The following is a 14,468-nucleotide window of genomic DNA, read 5'->3' on the forward strand; positions in this document are numbered from 1 at the left end:
ACTGACACCTTTACCTCATATAATTACACACATCCACTTGAAAATGGAAAAAGCACTAACATTACGCCTGCGTATAAAGGACACAATAACAGGCCCACACGGGAGCTTTATTTTGTTTATCCTAAGACCTGTCTGAGGGTCACAAAACAACTCAAATTAATTGACATTACGTCGAGTGGGTACTACCTAAATAACTCCGTCGCTTACTCCCCCCATTGGAACTCAGGTGTGTTGAAGCCCATCCTGGCTGGGGTGATTGACACCGGCGCCTCCCCTTCCTGATACGTTTCCCCCTACGAGCGATGGGCTCATTGAACGACTTGTCGGACGTGCCAGGCCCGACACCTGTACTGCGGCGCGAACATCCAGGCTGCTCCGACACTTTTGCTGTCGTTCCCTGCGAGTTTAGGTGATTGCGCGACTCCTGGGTACGCGTTACCGATGGCGAGCTGTCACTCCTAATCTATCGTCTCTCTCTCTCTCTCTCTCTCTCTCTCTCTCTCTCTCTCTCTCTGGCCGAGTTTCGCTGCAGCTGTGACTTCTCAATGGGGTCCATTGTAACGGAACCTCGGTGAGCAGCGCCGTGATTGAGCGGAGCGGAGCGCATCGTCGTGCCGTGAACGCGCGGAGAACAACAGGAGCGCGCAGCGGCCAGGGACGCACTCACACGCCTGCCGCACTTATCCGGGGACGGACTGACCAGTGTTTTAACAACGCCACGGAATTCTCTCTCTTTCTATCAACGCTTGCTTATTTGAATGCGCAGACGGATCGGGAACACGAAGGTAATTTGGTTTTATACGTTGCTGGCCGGACTGTGCGCATTGTTTAAAAAAAATCTGCTTTTTATTATTATCGCCTTAAGAGTGACGAGTGTGCGCCATAATGATTTAGAAAGATAGATATACGCGGCTGGAAACCGTTAGTTCATTTATAATATTTATGTAGGCAGATTTTTTTTGTTTATACCGTAAAAATAAGATTGATAGTTTCTCTTCCACTAAATTTATCCCTTAGCCCACTCGAGCAAAACTATAGAAACCTCAATTTTTAAAAACACAGGCGATGGTGATTTCTTAATTAGCATTCAATGGATCTGGAGGGGTTTTGCATCTGTCTCTGCGGTATGTTTTATACGTAGGGCATGTCTGCACATTAGTTAGGTGTGAATGGGCTGTTGTGATTCAAGTGTAAGTAAGTAATTATAACGCAAGCTTGGTCAGACGGATCTTGTTCGCTCATTATTACGCTTGAAAATAATTCGGATAAAGCAACTGTAAAGCCGAAGGCAGCTATCTATATATGAAAAGTTCTAAATATATTGTTGCCTCCGGATTGTTATGGGATCATTTACGGACGAGGTGTAGAGGTCAGCTGCGTAGGAGGAACCTCGGTGCCCAAAGGACACTTTTGCGATATAAATAAGGTCCGACGTATTCAAGCTGGCCGAGACTTTATTGGGCATTTTAGTAACATCTATCGTAACTAAACATGCCTTATACACTTTTCAAAGGAATGTAATTCTTTACAAGCGTTGCGAGAAACGAATTATAGATTTATTTTCTGACGTGCATTAATACATATGGATAAACTTGACGTAGGGCAAATGATACCTTTAATTCGAAATGTACATGGACTTTGTCTTTGCGCCTCTGCGATAGCAAAGGCGGTGCGGTTTGTAGTGGAACTTTCTCAGCCTTGCGCTAGTATTGGCCGCTAGGTGGCGCTTTGAATGAACTGAGGAGACAGGTTTAGGTGTAATCTACGGCAGTGAGTTAATATCGATTTCGCTTATACTCAACTGACACAAGAGTTGTCAGGTGACGTGTTTATAGAACCAATGGATTGTTAGGGAAAATATAAAGGGAAACGTTACTTTTACACGTGAACTGTGCGCCACAAACATTTAGGCGGTTGCGAAGGGGTGACCGAGCGTTTATGTGAAGACATCTATCTACTGTTTATGGTACCACATACAGATGGTGTCAAGTTTGTTTCTTGTTTGTTGGCTGAAGAGTAGAAAAGTACTAAAAGTGAGGAAGGTGTTGCTCTGTTTGGCCTTTAGGAACGCACACACTGCTAGTGATGGAGGCTGCCTGTTAGCTCCAGTCTGGAGGTGAATCAGTCCAGCTCTATGAGGACCCGTGGATGAGCACGATACACCCTGCCAGCTCTTTCAGTGTCTGGGGCCTTCCTCTGTTGCAAAGGCCTGGGAGGCCACCGTAATAACAGGGCCATATGCTGCCAGTGCTTGCCATGCTGTGTTTGACATCCAGATGCCAGGAGCTATGTACTGCTGTGTGTTTAAGCAAGTGTGTTTGTGTGTGTGTGTATGTGTGTGTGTGTGTGTGGGAGGGGTTATGTGAGGCTCGGTGAGAACTCAGCTCATTCGGCAAGTGTTTCCTACAGGTCAGCGGGGGGCACTGGGGGGGTGTTGGGAAGAGACGTGAAGGTTCAGACCCCTCACGTCAGATGGTAGGGGAGCCTGACGAGACTCCATCATCCTGTCCCACATCACGTGGGTGGCCTGCACCCAACGCGGCGTCCCGGGCCCCCGCCAAGCCTGGCGGTGGACGATCCAGTGCACCCTCCAGAACCAGAGGATGAGGAGGGAGGGGAAAGACAGAATGAGGAACGAGAGAGATAAATATAGCACATAAAGAATTGCACAGGATTAGACGCCGCCATTATCATGTTGTGGGCCCCTTTGTGGGTTCAGTAGATTCCAGATGTCTAGATGCAGACAGACCAAGAGCATGAAAGAGTCTTTGATGAGTCCCAACTAACCAGTGAACTCTTCACACAAATAAATGTAAATGTGCCATGTTTTGTCAATTGTGATTTTTACACCCCAATCGAAATTTGTCCTCCACTTTTAACCCATCTGTGCAGTCAGAACACACACACACACACACACTAGTCATTACTAGGGGGCTGTGGATCACACGTGCCCAGAGCGGTGGGCAGCCCTAGCCCGGCGCCCGGGGAGCAGTTGGGGTTAGGTGCCTTGCTCAAGGGCACCTCAGTCATGGCCTCAGGTCTGGGACTCGAACCCACGACCCTCCGGTCACAAGACCAGTTCCCTACCACCAGGCCATGACAAGACATACCAATGCAAATCTGGCTTCCGTTGCCTTGATTTAAGCACTAGATATCATCACATTTGATGTATTAATGTGTGTCAGTTGACCTAATTATTAAATATATTTGTGGTCCTTTTGAACATGCCCATTACTGCGAAAACAGGGCTGCATTCTTTTGGTCACTTCTAATACACCCTAATGTCAACTGATCTGTTTCTGCGGGTGACCCGCTCAACCCTTTGTTGATGCCGTGTCCTGTGTTTCTGCTGGAGGGAAACCGTGTCAAATTTTTTCCCCTAACACCCATTCTTTGCATTCTATCTAATCCAGCTTGCACAGCGCCCAGATGTCCCCCATAGCGAAAGTGTGGCAAGATAACTAAGGTGACGAAAAAGATTATTATTAGAGTATTGTTTGGACACAACTTGTTTCCCTCTCAGAAGTGTCTGCTGCTTTTCGACATTTGTTGAATTTACCTAGTGAAACGTGTAGTGATCTAATCACTAAGCTAAGCACTTGTAATTCCCTGGTAAAGGGAAGCTTATTGTGGAGATTAGAGGCTTTAGATGAGACATTTTCCCCTCCGAGGCCAGGCCTGCTCTCCGGGTCGCCAGAAAGCAGAAGCTCAAGACTGTCTGTTCCATTCCAGCAGGGCTTCGATTCACAGTCTGGGAGGGAGAGAGAGAGGGAGAGGGACAGAGAGAGAGAGAGAGAGAGAGAGAGATTGGAGCCTGTGGGAGAGAGGGAGAGAGAAAGAGACTGGGAGTGGAAAAATCCCTGAAGGATACTGACTTACTCTGCTACAGTTGCTGTACTGTTCACTAGAGAGGGAGGAAGAGAGAAAGGGAGTGTGTGTATTTATGTGTGAGAGAGGGAGGAGGAGTGAGGAATAAAGAGAAAAGGGGAGAGAGAAAAAGGAAAAACGTATGAAGGGAAGAGAGAGAGAGAGAAAGAGAGAGTACAGGGTAAGTGAGACTGACTTCCTGAAGGATGCTTTTTTTTTTTTTTTTTGCTTGGTGAAGGTCGTCCGGCTCTCCCCTTCAGAAGACCTCCTTATCTCCACGTTCCGTCCACCTTCTGCAACGTATCTTAAATCTGCCATCTTACAACACCAGAGAGCACTGGAGCCGTGTATTGATGGATGGATTTGTGTACTGATAAGCCCTCCAGAGAACATGCAAGCACTGTATAAACACTCTGCACTCGGTTTACGCTTGATCCACCGCCAAAGTGCGGCGTTCGTGGAGCTCAAGGCATTCGTAGCTTTTGTGGGTTTCGTGGGGTCCTGGGGTTCGGAGGTTCACCAACACTCCTTGGATAGCTTTGATTTTGCATTCAAGACCTGGCACCTCACCGCCACATCAGAGGCCTTGAGACATTAAGTCACTTTATATGAGCTGCTGTGAGGATCGAGTCTACCGTTAAATGTCTGCGGGATCTGCCTGAAATCTGTTTAAACTTCTCCTCACCTCCTGGCCTCCCCAAAGAATGTTAGCGCTCGATTTTAAAGGTGCTGTTCGAAACATGTACGAGGTTCGCTTGAGCCGAGCGCCGCCAGAGTTTAGGGGGCGGAGCTCTGGGAGATCAAGAGTTTAGGAGGCGGAGCTCTGGGAGATCAAGAGAGAAAGAGGCGGAGTCACGCGAGTTTAGGAGGCAGTTCCCAGAAAGCTTAGGAGGACCTTTGGAGACTGGGGATCTGTCATGTCAATCAGAGGTGATGCCCTTCTGAACCGCGATGTAGTCGGTGTGACAGTCCTCGTCTCGGCCCAGGTGGAGGCGGTCCAGGGACGTCCTCTTGTTTCTCCTCACCTGCCTTCTGCTCTCATGAGATGATGCTGAAACAGACGTTCACAGAACGCCTCACACAACATCACGCAGCTGTTATACCGTTATTCTACTATTAAGCGTTTTTATTAAGCCTTACTTTTCCATCAGGGACTTGGAGTGGCATACATTTGTTGCAGTGCTCTCAGCAATTGATCTCTTTCTTTCTTTTTTCTCTCTCACCCCTTCTCTCTAGAGTTTGGTTTTTTCCCCCTCTCCTCCTCTCTCATCCATCTCGTTGCTCCCTGCCCTTAAGACGAATGTGCTCCACTTTTCGTGGTTCTGTCATCTGCTGTCTGGAGCAGAGAGCTATGGGTCTGCTTGGTCACCTGCTGGAGGCCCCTGTACTTCCTCCAAAATATCAAAAGGCGTCACTTAACCTCAGGGTCAGTCGCGTATTAGTATTAGCAGCGCATCTGAATGAGCAGTCGAATGAAGTGGAAGTGAAGTTGGTTGTGTGTTTTGTCCTTGTCCAAGTGTGCATGCGACCGAGTGAAAAACCGGGGCTCGCATGTTCTGAATGATTACTAGCAATCTCAGATCTCTTTCTTCTCTCTTCTCTTCCCTATTTCTTTTTTCTTTTTTAATCTCTCATTCTCTCCTTTCTGTCCATCCCTCTTTCTTTTGCTCTCTCTCTCTCTTTCAGGACCGGTGCCCCTGATTTGGCCGTGATCATCGTCTGCTCATCTTGCTCTGTAGCTCATCGATCACTTGTACCAGCTGTCCCGCTCCCGTCTGCGCTGCGGGACACCTTGTCCCGTCCCCCCCCCCCCCCCCCCCCCCCACAGGAGCCCACACCCTTCCCAGAACTCCCAGCTCTACAGCTCCTCCTCCTTCCCACCCCAAAGCTCCGCCCCCTCCCTCCCATCCTACCTTCACCTCCGGCCCACACCATGAGCAGGAGGCGTGGCCTGTGGACAGGACTTGCCCTCTTTATGATGGTCCAATGGGAGGTCGGTTGCTGGGGCATGACCCTCAACTCCGTCCCGTTGCATTCGGCGCCACGTGGACCCCAGGGTGTTGGACCAGGGGCACCGCCGCCCAGACACAAGAGGAACTGGGTGTGGAACCAATTCTTCGTGTTGGAGGAATACACTGGAGACGACCCGCTGTACGTTGGCAAGGTAAGGTGGCCACGTCCAAAACTCCACAGAACCTCCAAGAATCCTCTAGGAGGATTGTGGGGGTGGGACATGACCCCTAGACTCCCCATTCAAGGGGAGGTCCAGCATGTATGGCCACTGAGGTCAACCTGTCCAATGCTTAATTCATAAAACAAGACGTGAACACCACACGTGAGCACCACACGTAATCCCGCAAGAAGACAATAAGGGAAATGTTCTGAGAATGTATATATGCGATGGTGTCCACTTTCATGAAGACCTAGTGTTAGTGTAACCACTGCAGCACAACGAGGGGTTGCGCAACATCTCAACGGTTTCGTGGGTGTTCAGTTTTTTCAGGGTGTTCAGCTATGCGTTCAACCTCAAAAATTTTTTTTAAAACAAACAAAAATAAAACATGAAACATGACTGACCTGACTACGAATGCGGTTACACCAGAAAATTTGTTGGGTTTTGGGCAAAGAGGTTACACTCAAACAATCATTTATCAATACTTATACTTACAATACTTATTTATCAATACTTATAATATTACCAATTTTATTCTACTTAATGAAAAACAAACAAAAACACAGAGGTGCTGGATCCACATAAACAAGTTCCGGAATGCAGACGCTCGAAATATTAGACGTAACGTGTCTTGTTCAGGCAGGATCCCACACAAATGAAACACTGATGCCCCCCCCCCCCCCCTCCCCCCGCCCAGGAGGTAGCTGCCTGTCTCACAAACAAGAATTGGGGTGCGACGCTGTGGGAGAAGAGGGATCACTGCATTTGCGAACACATCGCCGTTTCATTTAAGGTTCCACTCGCAGCCTTAGCTAACTAGCAAGCTAAATGCATAAAGTTAACGCTCCACTTTACGAAACAAACCTGACCTTACACAGGTGAATGCGGCCTCCGCTCCCTTTGGGTAACATCACCCTTCTTTTTGGAAAGGCCTTGTGCCACGGAGATGCAACTGTAATCCAGGACTAAAATATTTCTAGGCAAGACATAAATTAATTAATGGGGCTTGAGCCCTGAATAACACAAGTGCCCTATCAACTGCCCTAATTGCCCTATCAACACCCCTGTGCGCCACTCTTCCCATTTACGTCCACAATAGGGACAATTCAGCCCGAGAACAATTTTTATTCATTACCAGGTCATTAACTATTGTCTGCAGAAAGGTCGAGACACAGTTAGAGGGGGCCACTCCTTCTGTAAGAACACTTCTACATGACGAAAGTGGAAGTTTGTTATTTTTCATGTCTGTCACATTTTCTCGTCCATCGTTGTGTCTCTGAGGATGGCTGTCGCATTCCTAATAGTGCAACAAAAAAACTAAAGTTTCAGGGCCCAGCTATGAACCCAAGTCCAGGTTTGCTACGTTTGCAGCTCTGTTGCCTTCAAACTCCACCCTAGGCCCTCCCCCGTGTCCTAGCCTTGCCAGGAAACGTCTCGTGGGGACACCATGCTGGACACGTGTCTAGTTTGTCAGTCCAGGCGTCTAGAAGCTGCTGGCACCGCCCACCTTCACGTGGGTCCTTCAGGGTTTAGTCCTCTCTCCTCACCCTATCATTATCTATTATTTGTCCTATTATGTTCACCTCTGAACTCATGGCTTTTTAAAACTGTATAACTGATTTTCTCTCAACTATGCCTGTTTCCACCCACCAGCCAGTAAGCTCTCCCATGTTATACAAAGTTACCAACTGGTGTGTGTGGGAATGAACACATGCTTTCTCTAAGACATGTGTAGCCGATCACCATTTTATCAAACTGGGCGTCCTGCGATGTAGGGCTCAGGAGGAAAGTGCTCACCGCCCCTGTCCACAAGCACATACATGTCCCCTATTGGCTGGTGTCGCTCTGATTGGCAGAGGACAGAGAAACGCCGTACCTCCCATCAAATGAGCAGCTCCGATTTTGCTCTCTCTGAATCCCAGCCATGGGTGTCCGCTTTTCTATTGACCTGTCCAAAGCAGGATCTCCAAAACCAACCAGTTAATGAATCCATGGGCAATCATTTTAGCAAGCGGATGTGATAGGTTTCTGCTCTGAAGTCGACCTTACCTCACGACAGGCTGAGATTGATCATTTCAGCCCTGTCACAAGATCTCGCGAATTCTCACGAGTCCTCCTTATGGCAGTCTTTGTGATGCAGGTGTGTGCCGTGTGTCGTGAGACCCTAAGCTCTCCTGACACCAACGCCTACATCTCCTCACACATCCCATCTGCCCGCAGAATTAGTAGTAACACCCATTAAAGCGGGCGGCTGCAATTCCTTTAGCCTCTTCTAATGTTTGCTCTTAGATGCGCTCTGTTTGTTAGCGGAGCTTGGCTAAATGTAAGTTGCCGTGCGTCTTCCCCTCAAAGTGTGGCATCGGCTTTTTACCACGCATCACTGGTACTCCCCTAATGGCTGGATGTGAGGATGAACATGCCTGTTTAATGAATATCTGTTGCATTTGTGTGATCTGGGCTCTTTGATAGCAGGATTTCTCAGTCCTGCCCCCAGATTAAAGAAGATGTATGGGTTAGTAACATGGAGAGACTCAGAAGAAGTCCCGCCTGGCGCTGAAATCGGGCTACATTGTGTTGTGTTTGTATTACATTACAAACGACTTTTGGTGCTCGCGTGGGTTTGTGTGTTCTGAGCTACAGTGGAGATATTAGTGCTGAATTCAGACCCATTCGGACCTCCGGGGAGAAGCAGACCACTTCAGGCGACCACCTGTCATTCCCACCCCAGCGGCACCAAGCAGAGCCTCAAACAACCGTGGCGGGCTTCATTAGGACCGGGGCGGTCCGCCACTCTGTAGAACGGAAAGATCCAGGCGAAACAGACGTGACTGAACATGAGTTGAGCCTTGGTGCCTAGTGATAATCAGCAGTCATGTGCACACGCCATACTGTCTTATCCACACACACACACACACACACACACACACACACACACACACACACACACACACACACACACACACACACACACACACACACACACACATTTTATTTGCCCCCCTCTCAGGCACACTCACTTGCTCTCTCTGTTTCTCTCTCTTTCTCTATCTTACACATACACAGCTGGACATACACTCTTCCCCCCAAACACAGATAAACATGCTTGTGTTCTCTCTCTCTCTCTCTCTCTCTCTCTCTCTCTCTCTCTCTCTCTCACACACACACACACACACACACACACACACACACACTCTTGCTCTCTCATTCACATGCTCTCGCCCCTGCTCTCTCCCAGTCTGACTCTCCTGCGTCCTGTCTCTGCCGGTCCAAAGAATGAGATTTCATTCAAGACCGTGGTCGTCCGTGTGCTTTAACCTTTCCTGGAGCTTCTTTTCATGTGTTGCTTTCATGTACCCCTCCTCCAGGCTCTAGACGAACTAAAAAGATAGCTTTGGCCCGTTTGGACCAGATACAAGAAGAGGCAGAGGTTCACTTCCCTGTCTCTGTCACCGTTTAATTATAGAACAAGGCAGAATGAAATATGGAGAACATTCATATTTCATGGAGATCATTCAGGAAATCTATCTTATATGAGCCAAATACATTACAGCCCGACATGACAGGTCCCTTATGGAAAACCGTACTATTGAGGGATTGTACATACACCCTCTTTGCCATGGGGTCTGTTCGACTATTAATTCAATCGGCATGATTCGGTCCACGAGGAAAAATTAGAGAACGCCACGTGAGGACCGTGCCATGTTTAAATTAAGATTGTTGGAGACTGTGGAGAATGCTAACCGGCTTGGACAGTAGTGCTATCTGGTTACGTTTCCTGTAGGCGTCGTCGTGCTCTGAGGCAAGAGACACTGGATGTGGCCGCCAACAAGGTGACACGCAGAATTCAAATTAGCGGACAGGCTGCTGATTGAACGGAAGTTTCCGGAAGGGAACCGCGCCTCTCTCTGGCAACACAGGATCATACCAGTCAGAGCTGCGAGGGTCTCGTTTGGATCTCAGGAGCTTGAGAGGATGAGACAAGACGTCACGTCGGGCATTGGAGTGGGAAAAGACACTTAAACACACTTTGGGAACAGCTTGTAAAGTTAATCAATTGTAAGACATACATATGGTATGTGTGGTGAGATGTTTTCCTCTCATAGGTGCATGCACAAACCTTCCTCAGGTTCTGTCCACAGTGCTATTTTTCTTTCTCACGAAACAAAACAAAATGCACTTCTGCAATTAATCACTTCATGGGAACTTTTAAATGAGTCTAAATAACACGTCTGTGATGCATTAATGCGTTGTCTATATGGACTATGGTCATTTTTAACATGCAGATCACTGATAATAAAGGAATAAACGATTAACCAGAACGAGAAAAAAAAAGGCCCAGTTCCATAAATAAATGACGCCAGAATTAAACCAATGCGGTAAATGAGTAAATAGATTTTGATGGCTGAGTTTCGAAGAGCCTCCGGGCAGGGCATACGGAACATGCTTAATATGTAATTATACCAGAGAGGTTTTAATGAATATTCTTTTGTCATCTTGATATTGTAAAAGCAGTAACTGAGATTATTGCTCATGACCCCTCCATGGCCTGATGAATATTGATACGATCAGCCCAGCTTGAATAAAGCAGTCAAATAAAGGGGCATCACAAGGGGGCAGCATGAATAATACATATCATAGTCTCTACGGTGGGTTCAGTAATTCCAACAATTATTAGTGATGACCCCAGTGTCTCGGCCTAAAGTACACATTCATTACTGTACTCGTAGGCTCCAGTGAGAGTGTCTGAGTGGGAGGGTAGTTTCGTGATATCTCCACAGTGCTGCGTGATCATGACTGGCAGTCCTACTTAAAGATGGCAAATGCAACTTCGCCTTTTAGAATAACGGGCGTTAATTTGGCACGGAAGTGCCAACGTCGCTGCCACGCTCGGCACGTTTCCCGCGGCAGCCCGCTCGCGTCCTGCGAGAGTCGGTTCGTTAGTCAGAGCGTCGTCGCGAGATCAGGGTAGACAGCCCGGCCCAGGGCCTGTCTCAGGCAGCCGTAGCGGGGGGCCCCGCCCAGACGCGTTCCCCGAGCCAGGCGTGGAGGGGCGACGTAGCCCCCCCCCCCCCCCCCCCCCCCCGAGGAGGGAGAATACCCTCCGAGCTCTGCTTGCATCACATCGATGTGTGCAATAGCTGCCTTCGTTGTTGCAGGCCGTTTGCATTTCGTTTCGTTTTTTTCTCCGTCGCTCATGCCACGCCTACCAAAGGTGGGGCCTACACACCAGCAAGCCACAGCCTTACCTGCTAACGCCAGTTGCCAGATACTGCCCAAAACCCTCCGCCACTCAACCTGGGTGAGCAAAACACACACACTCTCCATTCCCTCCTTCCTCCCCCACCATAATGATCACCTCCCCCACCCCCCTCCCAAAAAACAAATTTGAGTGAAGTGGGGGGAGGGAAGGAGGCATTCTCCTGGTGCGGCTCAGCACTCCTGGGGGAGATCTCTAACATGTGTTTGGTAATTAGGTGCGATGCGGGAGGAGCCTGTCGGTCTGCTTGGGTGGAGCTGCAGGTTCTCGTCGTCAGCGCAGATGAAAGCCATCAGGTCGGCAATCGTGACCCGCACCCTGCCGCACGTGGCATGGACGTGTGCACATGCATGGACGGTGCATGGTTCCGCACACCCGTGCCCAAACACACGCGTGCATGGTCACATGTTGTACATACGCGGGTGCACATTGTACTTGCAAACATTCTCTGTTTCTCTCGCGCGCACACACACACACACACACACACACACACACACACACACACACACACACACACACACACACACACACACACACACACAGCTATAAAAGGCAAACACAAAGGTCTATTCAGATAATTAAGGCTGGGTTTATTGGGTGTAGGTGACACCAGCCTTTGAGAGAAGCTGGCAGGCTCTTCCTCTCATGGAGGACAATATGAAATGATGCCTCGGGATCTAATGACAAGGAATAAGCAAAGGATTCCCTTACAATACACAAGGACTGAGACTGAGTCCCATGGCCCAGAGCCGCACCGCAATACAATACGATACCATTTGCATTTATATAGCGCCTTAAAGGTGTTGATTCAGGTGAAATATTGCGACGGGGAGAAGCTCCATCACCTTGAGACCACATTCGAATGGAGCAGGCAGTGCTGTGGCCCACGTGAAAAGCCATCAGGTGCGAATGATTGACTTATCTCCGATAGTCAGGCATTTGCATTGTGGCGCGCCCCGTCGGAAGGCGATGCTCGGGACGGCTTTGGAAAGCGGCCGGAAAGCTCCGGCTGTAAAGCGGCCCGGGGGGCTCGGGGAACCGGGCGGCGTCCCGCCCAGACCTGTCGCTCGAAGTTAAATGTCACAAACAAAAGAGAGAGTGACACGGACCCGGCTTGCGAATGCCAGTCTCGATTTTTATCGTCCCCTCTACAGCGGCCGAAGAATAGCTTACACGCATCGGCCGGACCGCCGGAAGCGCGCGAGCATCGGGAGAACAGCCGAACAACTTGTAATATCTGAGGATATTCCTTCCGCCCAAACTGAAGTGTAGTTGAAGTGATTTGAGAACAGGTCGCTGCAGTGGGTCAAGCATTCCGGGACTTAATTATGCTTTTTAGGCTTAATGACACAGTGGGAATCCTGCAATTTCAGTGGGAGGTTTTCAGTGACAGTGCTTTTCAATCTTGCATGTACCTGTGAAACGTGCACCTGACAGTGCTTGTGTGGATGAAGAAAGACAAAGCTCAGCCCGAGTGTGTGTGTTTGGGTGCTTGGTTCTGTGTACGCTGGATGGGGCATACGCCACAAAAGACACTATGCATTACTGAATTTCGTCTTTAACATGTCCCGGCTAAAAGATGGGCCCAGTCATTCGCCACAGGCTAATTGTAATTGGAAAGCGCATTAAAAGTACATTTGCAAAAGCTCTGAAAAGCAGATACTCAGGCACACTCGACAGTGTGAAGTGTGCACATCGGAGACCTCTCTCTCTCTCTCTCTCTCTCTCTCTCTCACTCTCTCACTCACTCACTCTGAGTGAGCAAAAGAGAGATAGAGTTGTAGAAACAGAGAGAATGAGAAATTGTAGTCATGTACACACAATTGACTGAGAAACAACATGTTTTGGACAGCAGTCCATCAAAGGCAGTGCAAGAAAAGTGCATCTAAATTAGGAGTTGGAGCAACAAGTTTATCTATGAAAAAGTAGCTGTTAAAATCAGTTTATGGGGTACTAATGTCCCAAGAGTGCAGATCAATTATTTTGCTTTGAGCTCCCTGATTTCACTGATGTCATAACAACAACTGGTGGCACAAATATGTTGGTATTAAAATTCTACTGGAAATGACAAATCCTTAGTCCACATGGTCTGAAGGTGTTTAGCACGTCGATCAACAAGTCTTCTCTTGGTTTCTCTTGCAAATAATACATTAAACATCCCGATGATGACCCTATCTACACTCAGTGTACTTAATAGTACAGAAATATTTACACATGTTAACAAGGATTAGTGCAATTACAGAGGTGCAGTATAGTCAGAAATATAGCAAAGTCATAGAAAAAAGTAAGATTTCAAAGAAATTGAATCATCATAACATATTCCTGTCCTTGCTGCTGAAATGAGAGAAACCCTGATGTATTTTCAAAGCTTGTCCACAGGTTGTTGCTGGACAACAGTCAGGACAGTGTCCTTCAAGATGGTCTTGAGTTCTTCAGTTATTCATTTCTGCAGTGGAACAGACTCCAAAGATTTAGCTAGCTACCTAACGATTTAATTTGCCCAACAAACAGGATAGGCTCTATACTCAGATGTCATGTTAATGTTAACCAACAAATTTCCTCACTTTCTACAGTCACTGATATAGGATATATCAGATCTGAAACATACCAAGCTATTACTTAACAGCTTTGTGTGTGTGTGTGTGTGTGTGTGTGTGTGTGTGTGTGTGTGTGTGTGTGTGTGTGTGTGTGTGTGTGTGTGTGTGTATGTGTGTGTATGTGTATGTGTGTTTGTGTAGTGTGTGTGTGTGTGTGTGTGTGTGTGTGTGTGGTGTGTGTATGCCTAATTGTGTTGTACATGTACACTAATTTCTGTACATGCGTTGTCACTGTCATTTTTGCCATGCTTTGGTTTGTTACATTGATTACAATACTATTACATCCATTTACAGAAGTAAATGAAAGAGTGGAAATGACTATGGTGTGAAGTTTGGGACTTTGCAGATTGCAGGTTGTTCAGTTTTACACTTCTTACTGCGAAATCTAACAGGTTTCTGTAGACATGCCATCTATGATGTGTGGGTCTCAACAGCTGTAGCTGAGGAATATAGCCAACATAGCTCGGATGAGATGCTCAGGGATGTTATCTTCTAGTTTACTCTTCACGTGCACCAGTCATGTCATTCATTTCGCAGCACTCACTTCTTTAACAAGAACCATGTTCAAAAGCTT

The 14,468-nt window shown here is 47.8% G+C and overlaps 1 protein-coding gene across 1 annotated transcript in view; it reads left to right on the forward strand.

The window, feature by feature from the left end:
• Positions 1 to 566: 566 nt before the first annotated feature.
• Positions 567 to 14,468, forward strand: part of cdh7a (cadherin 7a) — a 45,270-nt gene continuing 31,368 nt past the window's right edge. The window contains 2 exon segments of the mRNA XM_076981714.1: positions 567 to 785; positions 5,554 to 6,031. Of these exon segments, the coding sequence (XP_076837829.1) occupies positions 5,801 to 6,031 (231 nt within the window). The 5' untranslated portion in view covers positions 567 to 785; positions 5,554 to 5,800.

The sequence above is a fragment of the Brachyhypopomus gauderio genome, chromosome 19, assembly GCF_052324685.1.
Source record: "Brachyhypopomus gauderio isolate BG-103 chromosome 19, BGAUD_0.2, whole genome shotgun sequence".
NCBI lineage: Eukaryota > Metazoa > Chordata > Actinopteri > Gymnotiformes > Hypopomidae > Brachyhypopomus > Brachyhypopomus gauderio.